This window comes from Uloborus diversus, chromosome 3, assembly GCF_026930045.1.
Source record: "Uloborus diversus isolate 005 chromosome 3, Udiv.v.3.1, whole genome shotgun sequence".
Classification (NCBI taxonomy): domain Eukaryota; kingdom Metazoa; phylum Arthropoda; class Arachnida; order Araneae; family Uloboridae; genus Uloborus; species Uloborus diversus.
In genome coordinates, this window is record NC_072733.1 from 46,201,096 (window position 1) to 46,214,704 (window position 13,609).

The 13,609-nt window shown below is 35.4% G+C and overlaps 1 protein-coding gene across 1 annotated transcript; it reads left to right on the forward strand.

Annotated features, from left to right (window-relative positions):
* Positions 1–11,068: 11,068 nt before the first annotated feature.
* Positions 11,069–11,932, forward strand: LOC129218727 (uncharacterized). The gene has a single exon (XM_054853049.1). It carries the CDS (start codon positions 11,069–11,071, stop codon positions 11,930–11,932), a length of 864 nt encoding a protein of 287 aa, XP_054709024.1.
* The last annotated feature ends 1,677 nt before the right edge of the window (positions 11,933–13,609 follow it).

Below are 13,609 nucleotides of genomic sequence, written 5' to 3' on the forward strand. Positions count from 1 at the left end.
TGTTAACACCACGAGAATAATTCGGGACAAAGCATTTGCCTTCTATTCAATCTGGTCATACATTACGAGTAATCATAAATAAATATTATGCAAACAGTAAAACAGTAAAATTCTTTTTTACAAGAAATAAGATTGGGCCAAAATATCGACTCATTCTCATAATGATACAAAAATAAACAAATTTATAAAAAAAGGAAGAAACAATTGTAAAACAAAATATTTATCTAAAAATTACGTTATAATCATTCACGTTACCTTAACATGTTCGGGAGTCAAAAACCTTCTGATAGGAAGCTCTTCTTTGCACATCAAAGTCATTCTCTGAAAAACAAAAGAAAATCAAGAAGGAAAAAAAGTTAGAAACTACTTCTGAAAAAGAGAGATAAAATATGGCACTTCACTTAGGACACCTCTATCTTGCTTCGAAGCAGAACGAAAAAGAAACAAAATATTCTTTTGAATATTTCGAAAACGGCGGGCTTTTTTCAAATGCTAAAAAACTGTCGACAAATTTTCACTACGAAAAGACTTGTGGTTGTCAAGTAGAAAATGCGTTCTTTTTGGTTCGGTATAATATGTATTTGCTTTGGATTAGTTTTGGTACTCTGAGTTTACATATTTTGCACTTTTAAAGCAAGTTTGCAAATAGCATAGAGACAAAATGATGACTGCAGAAAAATTTCGAATGTGCGTTCTCGGGGACAATAATTGACTAATATTCAAGTGCATACACACACAAGTATAGTATGCGTTTGCTTTAAATTGACTTCGATACTCTGAGTTTACATATTTTGCACTTTTTAAAGCAAATTTGTGAATACTGTAGAGACAAAATGATGTCGGTTAAAAAATTTTTAATGTGCGATCTCCGGGGCAATGATTGTTTAAAATTCAATTGCTTACAAACACGAACTTGTGAAACAACAAAAAAAAAAAAAAAAACATAGGGGCGTAGTCAAGGAGTGGATTTCGGGCAGGTATTCCCTAGAGAGACTCAGAAAAGATTTAAAAGTAACCACCATCTACACCACTGCTACACCACTGAATACCTTTTCAATGAAAAAAAAACAATTTAAATTAGAAATTCTACATTGAGGATGTACAGGAGTTGATGTATAAACGAGCGTACTGACGAAGAAAATTTTATTAGTTTGCTGGTAAAAAGTTGCATTGAGTTATTTTACTGACATCGATTAATTTTTGTAAGAAACAGAAAATCTTAAATTAAACTATCTCCTATCGTCTAAAACATAGTAAAGAATTTTTCAATAAATTACTTACGAAATAACTCTAATAATCTTGCAACTTTTTAAAGTATATCTGCGAATTAATTAACAGCGGGAACATCAAGCCAATTGCTTTTTTAAAGACAGATTTCAAAAAATGCTGCCGTAACTTTAGAAAATGTTTACGCAATGCACCGTAACCCGAACCCTGTCTATATATTATATTCTAGGGGTACCCGCATGGCTTTGCCCGTAGTAGAAAATTAAAAGGTCATTTGGTTCGCCTGTGTATATTTACAAATAATGGATGATGAATTTCTCGCTAATTTACTATGATAATTCGCTCGCCCATGTTATGGTAGTTTGCTCGTCCACGTTATAGTAATTTGCTTGTCCACGTTATGGTACTTTGCTCGTCCACGTTATGGTAATTTGCTCGTCCACGTTATGGTAATTTGCTCGTCCATGTTATGCTAAGTTGCTCGGTAAAATGTTCTTAAAATTGGAGTAGAAAAAGAAGAAAATCGAATTTTCGAAAAAACGCTTCGAGGTGCACACCCCCATGCTACAAACTAGACCTGTGCTAAATTTTATGAAAATTGGCCGAACGGTCTAGGCGCTATGCGCGTCACAGAGATCCAGACATCTAGAAATCCACACTTTCAGCTTCATTATTAGTAAAGATAAAGATATACGAACTTCCTGCTGACAATTCAAATGTGAAATTCAATCTGAGAAACCTCACAATAAGTAAATCTAGTACGTAGGTGATGTTTGACACATATTACTTATGTATTGTAATGATCAAAATAAAAATCTCTATTTTCAGATTACATTTTTGAATTCAGTGCATTGTACCGCTTCATACTTAATAGTAAAACCCGCGATTGTTAATACGTTAAAAACCAAGCAATGTGTCGTATTATTAATAGACTCATGAAACTGAGGATATGGGCATGTTCTCCGATTTATAGTATTTCAGTCTCCTAAATGGCTGTCAATCAATATCAAACATCACTAATATCCATTTTCTGTAAAGTAACGCGCAAAAGACTTCAGAGCAAATCCAAACTCAAATTTCCCTACGAATGGCATTTTTTATTTTAGTTTAGAGAACTTTAGTGTCAAACAACTCTGGTAGTTATTAACAATTCTTCACGGTTAATTGAAATTGCAAACTTACATGAGTTCTTTCTTGAACACTATCCATCACACCCAGTTTCTGCAGTCTATTTAGGAAGTGATTTACGATCAAATTTTTCCACCTAGAAAACTAATTCGGTAGCCGAAGTTAAAATGCTTGAATTGCTTGGAGATTTATTTTATAGATGCATAAGTAGTCTAACAGAGCAACCGGAAGTATACAAAGTTTCTTTTAGCTACAGTTAATGTTTCAAAACCACTATACAATTAAAACAACTGAACCAAAAGTTAACATTGCGGAAAAATGAATTTAGCATAAGATTAAAGTTAAGCATTTCATTTTCAAAGAAAATAAATAGATAAAGATATTTTGTATTTTAATAATAATAAGAATACGATGTTCAATAACGCACTACCAGATTTGAATGGCGTTGAGTTCAATATTAACCTAAATACGATGCAAAAAATAGGTTTAAAATATATTGACTCATCTTCAAAGCCACTGGTTTTGCCTCTGTGATGATCGATTTGATGAGATTGTAATGAGAAGTACACCTTTTGTGTAGAGCATTACTTCTGATCTGCTAGGAATTTAAGTCTAAGCTAGGAGAAGCAAAATATGAATATCTTAGATTTTACAAAATATTGGATTACCAATTGAAAAAAACTTTGTAGCATGTTCTAGAGACGTTTAGAAATCAGTTTAACTGGTTCATACCTTTTTTTTTTCGTTTAATACTGTCAACTATACTGCCGTGTGCAGGTAAACGGCAGTATCTACAAAAATGAGTTTCTGAGATATATGAAGAAACGCGTTTTTGATTTCCCACAAATATCAATTAAATATTGAAATTTGATTTTAGGCTATTCTATATGCTTATATCTAAGTATTTTTTGGGCAGTTTGTTTCAATTTGATTTTGCAATCAAAATTTTAATTGAAGCAGGTACTGCCGTTTACCTGCACTTCGCAGTAGTAATTTTCATGCACTTTTACTGGTAATCAGCAGTAACTGCACAATGTACTATTGAATGACCAATAATTACAAATTCAACATAATACGGAGTAGCTATGTCATTGCGAAGTATATTTATTGCAATGTGAATAATATATTTTACTTTAAAAAATAAATAATACCGTGTATACACTTGACATAAATTTAATATCAATAAATGAAATGTAATTTAAAAATAAAATAAAAAGGCATATGTTTTGATCGCTTACGGCATTGTCGAAAACTCTTTAATGTTCATACGTTGTCACTTGGCAACTGGAAGATTCTTTAGGCATTTTTAAAACTACGACAAATCGCTTAATGTTCCGCACTTTGCAATAAAGCAATAAATATCCATGAAAATTTAGGCGAAAGAAATGCTTCGTGTGTTGATAATGGCTCTCATTGAACTACTAAAAGTGCAGCAGCTTAGTATATATAAAAAATTGTGAAAAATATCGTCTGCGACAGAACAAAACAAATGGAACAGAATCGTTCTGTTGGTACACGTTTATTTATCGTCTGGCAAGCATTACTTGTGTTTACTCGTATGTTATCTTCTATAACTGTACATTAGCAAAAAATAATTTTGTTTTATTGTTTTTAGAACACGGATATGAAAAATCAAAGATTTTTTTTTAAATGTTTGAGGGCTGTGAAATTACAAAACGTTTTCTTCGACTTTATTTGAAATAAAGTATGATTATTTTTCCCCCAAGTATGTCCCTAACAAGGACGAGAGACGGTAATTCCCAAATTTTGCCGAAAGATAAAATACGACCTGGCACGCATACCTACATCTAATGAGAGGCGACTAGGAATTATTTTAAAAAATGCAACAATTTCTCTAAATTTGCCTAATCAAGGAAATTTTTGAGAGGCCACACAATGACCTCCCATCGGGGCGTTACTGCTTGCCCTTAGTTGAGCTAAAAAGAAATCGCGAAAACCATTTATGCGTCTTGGTTCAAGTTTTGGCGGCGATTCATTTATGTTCCATTCTCCAGACAATGATTATGGGCAGGTATAGAGCAGTAAGTACATACTGCTGATTACCTGCATAATGTAGCGATAATATCAGTTACTGCTAATCACCACTGATAAAAAAAATGCTTTTATTTAGCGTTAACCAAATAAACAGGTTTGCACCATAAAACTAAAGAAGCATAGATTTGAAAAATTCCAAAAAAAGAAAAGAAAAAAAAAAGAAAATGGAAAAAATTGCAGTTACTGCCATTTACCCTCCCACGGCAGAACGATCATGGACAAAAAATTTCATGAAAATCAAAAAATTTGCAGTTACTGCCGTTTGCTTGCCCACGGGAGAAAGTTTTCGTTCTTCCGTGTGCAGGTAAAGAGCAGTAAGTACATTCTGCCAATTACCTGCAAAATGTAGCGACAAAAGCAGTTACTGCCGTTTACCAGACCACGGGAGAAAGTTTTCGTTCTTCCGTGGGCAGGTAAAGAGCAGTATGTACATACTGCCGACTTCCCACAAAATGTTGCTAAAAAAGCAGTTACTGCTAATTACCACTGATTAAAAAAAATGCTTTTTTTTTCTGCGGCAACCAAATAAAAGTATTTGTACCATAAAACTATAGTAATAAAGATTTCAAAAATGCAAAAAAATGAAAATCGAAAAATCTGCAGTTACTGCCGTTTACCTGCACACGGCAATATAATGGAATTAATCTGCAATGTCGAGTTTTTTTATTTTCACATTTATCGTTTTCTTTTGTCTTACATAAAGTTAAATTATTTTTCTTTTAAATTTCCACGTTTGGTTACAGTTTGTCCCAGTAGTGGATTTTAAATATAAACTGTAACGACAAAAGCCTTGTTGAAAGAACCTGTTTGTTACCTTTTCCACAAAAATGCATTCTTTAGCTAGGGCACAAATTATCTCTTTGAAACACGTACCTTTTTGTTAGCATTTAAAATGAAGTTGACGTTTTTGTTCGCTTTAAAAATAAAGAAATTTAGTTTTCCTTGAAAAAAACTTAAAAAAATGGAAGTCTATCGGAAAGGACCACTGACACCAGGGCGATGTTAACTGCTAAGAACTAAGATTTTTTTTTTTTTTTTTAAATCAGATAGTCAAATGGCACTTTGTTTTGTTTTCCGAGATTAGGATTTAAGGGGCTGTTCATGATTGATGCTAAATTTCCTTAAAGGATTTTTACCCTCTCCCTAGTCCGCTTTAAAGTGTCCGACTTCATCTTACCAAAGTGACAGTTTTGTCTCACTTTATCTTACCTCCTCCCCTTATCACATGTGACGCAATTTTTTATAAAATATACTCATGAAAATGCTTGATGCCACATTTATTGTTAGTTTTTTCCCTGGTCCTTGTCACAAACTGTCACAATTTCACCAACCTCACTCCACCCTCAAAGAGTGACGTCATGTGTGTACAACCCTGAAATCTATATTATTAAACTTTTCATGCTCTATTCAGAGGAGCACTAAGTCCAATTCTAAAAGTAAACATTGTAGACATAGGAAAACTGCTTGCTGGCACGTTCCACAAGTTGGTTTAATGATAGCACGTTTTGGTGGAAGAGGAGGCTCATGAAATTGTGACAGTTTGTCCTGTGACGAGGGAGGAAACGGTAAGTTGAAGTGTGTCACTTTGTGGCAAAAGGGAGGAGGGTCAAAAACGTTTCAAAAAGTGAGACATCAAGCATGGACAGTCCCTTTAAATACACAAAGCACACCTTTTGAAAACTAGTTTTCCGGGAGGTTTTTTCACATTATGTCCTTCACTTCGCTGGTACAGATATAAGCAACTTCCTAACATTACTATCAGAACAAACTTGCAGTAAAAGCTCAGAATGCGTAAAGCAAAGAAAAATATCAGACCGAATATTTCAATATCAATGTTCTCAAGTTTACGTGTTTGTCACACTGCACAATGTATAAGGAGAACACAAACATACATTCGTTTACCGGGAAGTAAATTAAAAATTCTAATAAATATAACTCTCGGAATGTGGAGAATCGAGCAATAAAAGCCAAAACAGGTTTATACAGTGTAAACTGCGGTTCAATAAAATATAATTTTCCCTGAATAATACCGAAATAATTACACAGGGAGGACGCATTATTGAATTTGCTCAGTACAGTAGAAACAAATGAATGCTTAAAGCTTTCATAGTGTGGTAATTAATTGAAATCTTCTGCATTTTAGAGTTTCTTAAGCCGGTGACAGCTACTTGCTGTAAAATTAGTTTTGATTGCCGGATTTATTTGCATGAATAAGCTCTTGATATAGTTTTACGAATATTTTTTGCACTAGTGTTTAATACTTAAGATTTAAATGAACAAAAGATACGTATCTTCTCCTTCTCCAAAAGCTAGAAAAAAGAAAAGTTTGTGCAGATAAAAAAGGCAAGTAAAGATGGATTATCTTAAACTTATTGCTTGACAAATGGATAAAAATATAAAAAGAAACAATTTCTCGGTGTTTAAAACTAATATATTGGGATCACTTTGCAGTTTTGTTTTTAAAAATGTTAAGCATTTGTGCAGAAGAATAACTGATTTCTCTTTCTATTAGAGCAAATTTTGGTAACTAGGTCAGGGATTTAATATTATCGAAAACTGTTTATTTTAAAACTTAAAAAAATTGCTCCTAAGTAATACAAATTCATTGTTTTTTCTTTAACCTAAAACCCTGGATACCTTCGAACCTGTTCTTCTTTTGTTTATTTATAACTATAACCGGTACAATAGTTATTTCTATTAGAAATAGCCTATTTGAGTCCAATTTCGGATAAAAAAAGACTTATTTATATTTTTTTTTTTATCGAAACGATCAATAAAACCTTCCCAGCCTTGACCAACACAAACTAAAAACTTGCCGAAATCGGTCCGGAAGTCTCCAAGTTTACCTCGAAATATGAATTTGGAGTTTTGTGTTTTATTTATATAAAGATTTACACATTTTTTGTAACCATAGTCCTATCTAAAAGAAAGATAGAATTACTGAAATATATTATCTGTCAATTTCATGCAAAAGTTCCGTTGCTCAAAACAGAATTTTCAAATATCTTGCAGGTAATAACTTATTTTAAAAGACACAATCAATAATTGCTTTATAAACTTTGGACAAACGAAAGCCCTTGTGCATAACGTATCTGACCTCTGTTATGACATCTCAGTTTCGTAATATATTTTCTATCTTTTAATTTTCAAAGTACCGTTGTCCACAGACTGGCTAGAAGAAACAGTAGAAATAAATCTAAAAATACATTACTTCAATTTTATATCTCTTCCCTGATGAATCGGTTAACAAGGAGCACACTTACGGCCGTATTCACCCGCTGATTCAAGTCTCAGGCAGATATCCGAACCGCCTATCGAAGCCATTTTATATAAATTTATAAGACACCAATTTGTCGTTTGCGTGTCTGACGGCTATTCGAATCGTATGTCGACGTCACAGTTAATGTAACTTTAAAGTTGATACCGTTTAACTTTAAAATATATAAAAGCTTTCCGTCATTTAGTTAACTCTAACGGCAAAACTATGTCAACACCGAATTTAAAAAAAAGTTTGTCAGTATTATCAATGTCGGTTTACAATGAGTATACTTATTAAATTTTTCAAGTTGAATTTCTTGACTGTCAATCTTATGTATATCGACTCGTTTTATATCTCGCTTGATTTCAAAACTTTAAATTTCCTTATCTCAACTGTTAAATTTCAGTCGTTATAATATTTGACGTACAGTGGTAGTAACAAAAAAAGAAAGAAAAACATCGCATCAGCAGCGAAGTTTTTTTAGCATTTATCAATAATTATGAAATATTTAACGGTTCTTGCATCATACAACACGAATTGGCATCTGTACATGATTCGAGCTATTGCGTATGATTTCATCATCCTTCTAACTGTATATAAAAAAAAACAGTTGAACGTTCGACACATTCATTTACGATCTGGACTTATGAGTTGCAGTAGGTCAAAATAAGTTCAACTGACACCACAAAAAAAAGTGTCGCCGTTGCATTGGACAAAGAAGGATTGTCGTCACGTTCCATAGCAAAACGAATAAACTGTTCGCAATCGACTGTTGTTCGACTACTGAATAAGCTAAAGAGCACCGGAATCACATTAAGAAAGAGTGGCAGTGGTTGCCCACGAGTATCCAATGCAACGCAGGACAGGTATTTGATGCGACTCAGTCTTCGGAACAGACAAGCATCTTCCACAGACCTTAGAACAGCATGGGAAAACGAATCGGGTGTTCACGCATCCACGACTACTGTACGAAAACGACTGTATGGTGCGGGTTTGGTGGTACGTCGACCACGAAAGAAGTAATTGTTCACCAAAAAAAAAAAGAGGAAACAGCGTCTAGATTGGGCAAAAGTTCACAAAGGGTGGACTGTCAATCAATGGAAATCAGTTTTGTTTTTGGACGAGTCCAAATTCAATCTGCATGGGTCCGAAGGACAGCACACAATTAGACGCCGCAAAAGGAGAGGAATATCATCCCGACTGCATTCAACACACAGACAAGCATCCCATATCCCAGATGATTTGAGAATGTATTTCTGATCAAAGAGTTGGTGGGCTTTAATTAGTGCAAGGATCAGTAAACGATCAGGTGTATATTGGCATTTTGGAGGAGAAATTGCTTCCTACTATCCGGGATCACTTTACTTCAGTTCCAAAGGTAATTTTCCAGGATGACTCTGCTCCGTGCCATAGAGCAAAACTGGTAAGTAACAATTTAAAAATCTTTATCCTGCCATTAGACTTAAATTGACATGGGGTTAAGTATTTTTTTTCTTCTCTAAACTCACACGCAGGTTCAGAAATGGAAAAATGATCATGGGGTCAGTAGTTTGCCTTAACCCGGAAACAGCCCCGATCTAAATCCAATCGAAAATTGTTTTATTAGAATAGGTGTAGAAATGATGAATTATAAGATAACATCACTTGCAAAACTCCAGGAATCAATGTCTGGCACCATGAACTCAGTGAGGAATACATTCATTCACTCATCCGTTCAATGCCCCGTAGATATCAAGCTGTCATTAAAGCTAGAGAAAGACAAAGTATTAGGTTATATATTATGATGTTCAAACATTTCCATGTTACTTTTGTTTATTTTTGAACAAAAAGAGTGTTACAATTAAAACCTCTACTTACTTTTTCATCGTCCACATGGCAACGTGGATGCACTTCACATTGTACTTGTTACAGTTTTGGTCATGTATTTCGATAAATAAAGTAAACAGTTATCGCATTCCTGCTGTTAAATGCTTATTTCATAAGTTTTGCAGACAACATAAGTTTTGCAGTTTTCACATACATTCATCGTTAATCGGTAGACCAAAACTTTTCACATATCCCATTGTTGTGAAAATGCAAGGGTGATGCAATTTTTTTAACCAACACGGTATACTGATTCAACTTTATTTCACCTTCAAGCGAAATAAGTCAATAATCAACGCACTTACTAAACTTTTAAATCGAAGAATATATATATTTCATGATTCACGCATAAATCTCAAAAGATCCACTTAAATACCTTTTCTTTACAAAATACAAATAAATTCACTACAATTACAAGTTTAGTGTCTTAAAAGCGATTACAAGAGGTAATCTGAGAAGAAATCAAATTAAAAGAAGGTATTTTGCGAGAGCCATTAATCACACGAAAGTATTGAAGGTTTTTATTTTGCTTGAAACACTGTTCATACAAACAAACCCGACTTAAGTATTACGCCAGTTTAAGCACAGGGAAATTTATTTGCTTTCTTGCAAGCATTAACGTCAAATATTTCTCCTTGTGTTTCAACGATCCTTAACTGTTATAATTACGTGAGAAAAATTACACGTTCAAAGGTTCTAAAATGCCATTTAACAAATCCGGCATGATCCTGTTTCAAAACGTGATAAATGGTCTGGATTTTCTTCCGGAGGTTTGTTCAAGACTAAGAGATTAATTCTGATATTACTCAAAAGCATACATTGTATACATTAAAAATTTGCGTTTATAAAAATGATGATTCACATCAAAAATTATGGACAACTTATGTGGAGGCAGTGTTGCTACTGAAATGTTGGGCCAATTTTCTTCAGCATTTGGCTGAAAAAAAATAATGATAATTCATTTACGTTTCATACTGTATATCTTAAAATATTGTGAATTTTAACAGCATTATATATAAATTTGTATGTACTAAATGCAGCTAACTAAGTAGATTTATAGTCCGTGATTAATCTTGTAATCAAAGCTATATAAAACTCCCTTATTTTTCTTAAGATAAGCCCTAACCTGATAGACTTAAAAAGGTTGTCTAACAAAAATATGAGCATTGCGATATTATCCTGAAAGATTTTAAAAGGTTGTATAACAAAAGTATGAGCAATGCAATGTTTGACTGAGAGACTTAAAGAAGTTGTTTTAAATAAGAATAAGCAATGCGATATTATGAACATGTAATTATCAAAAACTACAAAGTACTGTAGTGAAGTGAAGTCACTGATTCCTGCGAGCGAGCAACTCAACTCGAGCGGAGAGCAGGAGGGGAACGAAAACAATTCGGCGATCGAACAGACGCGTTTGATTTGGTGTGTATCATTGTAAGATTAATAAATAATATGGAGTCAGATGATAGTGTTTACTGAATCAACAACAACACTAAAGCTACAGTGGTGACCTCCGGACTATTTTGTGCATTGAAAATGAGTACTGATAAAGAAATTCCGAAACAAAGCGTTTCAACGGACGTTCTTTCTGAAACCGAAAGCACTGAGCAAGCCTGCTTTGTGGGTCATGTTGGAGTGAAAGTTCCACCGTTTTGGAAGCCTGATCCCAGGATTTGGTTTCTGCAGTTAGAAGCACAGTTCCGCCGTGCAAAAATCACAAGTGACGAAACAAAATTCGACCTAGTCGTCAGTTCCATAGAGGCGGAAATCCTAGCGCAAGTTACGGACATTTTAGTTACCCCACCACCCAACAACAAATATTACGCAATAAAAGATCGCCTGATTTCGACTTTCGCAGACAGTGAATCCCAAAGGACACAAAAATTGTTGACCCAAATTGAACTTGGGGATCGTAAACCTTCAATTTTACTCTGTGAAATGAGAAATCTTGCCGACCAAAAGGTTAGTGAAAATTTTCTAAAAACCTTGTTTTTGCAACGCCTCCCAATGGACATGCGCAGCATTCTATCAGTCAGCAACGATGATTTAAATAAACTGGCCACCATGGCTGATAAAATTTGGGACCTTCGATCACCCAATAATTACAATTTGGCTTCGGTGTCACATACTAATGTGTCGATGGTTACTTTGGAATCCCTCCAAAAACAGATAACAGATCTCCGAATACTGGTGGAAAATTTAAACAAAAGGGGACGTTCCTCAGCTCGTCGTCAGCATAGTGGGAAGAGCCACAGCAAATCTGACAGCCGCAAACCCTCCGATCAGCACGGAATATGCTACTTCCATTCAAAGTTTGGTGATAAAGCGTATAAATGCTTACAACCATGCAGTATGTCTCTTCAACTACGGCGTGAGGGCCCCGACGTGCAGGAAAACTGATACCCCGGCTTTCCACGGCGACAGGGAGCCTAGGGGCGGAGCTGAGTCGCCTCTTCATTAGTGACAAAGCATCAGCAGCCCTTTTCCTGGTAGATTCAGGGGCGGAGATTTCTGTAATTCCTCCAACGCTCACGGAAAGAAAAAATGTACATAAGTTTGAACTATTTGCAGCAAACCATTCGAAAATTAAAACTTTTGGGCAGAAACTGTTACGACTCGATCTTGGCCTCAGACGAGACTTTGTATGGCCGTTCATAATAGCCGATGTCGACAAGCCAATCATCGGGATAGATTTTCTGGCAAACTTCAACCTTTTAATCGACAGCAAAAATCAAGTGCTAATAGATGGAAATACAAAACTGTCAACAAAGGGAACGTTTTTTTCAACGAGAAGACCAGTCATCACCGAAATAGAAACGAAACAGCCATATATGTACATAGTCTCAAAATTCCCTGATCTGCTAAGACCTAATATTGTAAATACTAAAATTGTAAATCATAATATTGAACATTTCATCACCACACAGGGACCACCGGTATATAGTAAAGCGCGCAGACTTTCCGCAGAAAAATTAAAGGCCGCTCGAAAAGAGTTTGACTACATGCTACAGCAAGGTTTGTGCCGCCCTTCCAAGAGCAGTTGGGCCAGCCCACTACACCTAACCCAGAAAAAATCAGGTGATTGGAGACCTTGCGGGGACTACAGGGCCCTTAACAACGTTACGGTTCCAGATCGTTATCCGATACCATTTCTAACGGATTGTAACCATATACTGCATGGAGCTAAGATTTTTTCATCCATTGACTTACTGCGAGCGTACCAGCAAATACCGGTGCATGAAGCGGACATCCCAAAGACCGCCATAACCACGCCTTTTGGGCTATTCGAGTTCCCCTTCATGCCGTATGGCCTTTGCAATGCAGCACAGACATTCCAACGTCTGATAAACACTGTGTTACAGGGATTAGACTTTCTTTTCTATTATTTAGATGACATATTGATTGCTTCGAAGGATGAAGAGACACATCAAAAACATCTGTTCCTTCTCTTCGAGCGACTGAACGAGTATGGTCTACGCATTAACCTTTCTAAATCTATATTTGGTGTAACACACATCCAATTTCTCGGATATGAAATCAGCTCCGAGGGAATGAAGCCTTGTACATCCAAAGTCGATGTCATTAAAAATTATCCCGAACCTAGCTCTGCCACTAGCCTGAGACGGTTCCTGGGAATGGTAAATTTTTACCACAGATTCATTCCTAAATGCGCTGGCATACAGCAACCACTCACCAAGTTACTTGCTGGCCATAAAAAGAATAGCACCAAACCTCTTCAGTGGACTGACGAAAGTCGTGAATCGTTTTCCAGGCTCAAGGATGCCTTATGTTCGGTGACTCTCTTATCACATCCAGATCCAGAGGCTCAACTGAGTTTGGTAACGGACGCTTCAGACATAAGCATTGGAGCCGTCCTTCAACAAGAAATCGCTGGATTAAAAAAACCTCTTAGTTTCTTTTCAAGAACTCTATCCCCGGCACAGAGGAAATACAGCACGTACGATCGTGAACTTCTGGCCATTTACAGTGCAGTTAAGCATTTTAGATACTTACTAGAGGGAAGGCCTTTCGAAATCTATACGGACCACGAACCCCTCACATACGCTTTTCGACAAG

Excerpts from the sequence above, each read along its gene's own strand:
- LOC129218727 (XM_054853049.1), top strand. The coding sequence starts at position 11,069 with ATGAGTACTGATAAAGAAATTCCGAAACAAAGCGTTTCAACGGACGTT.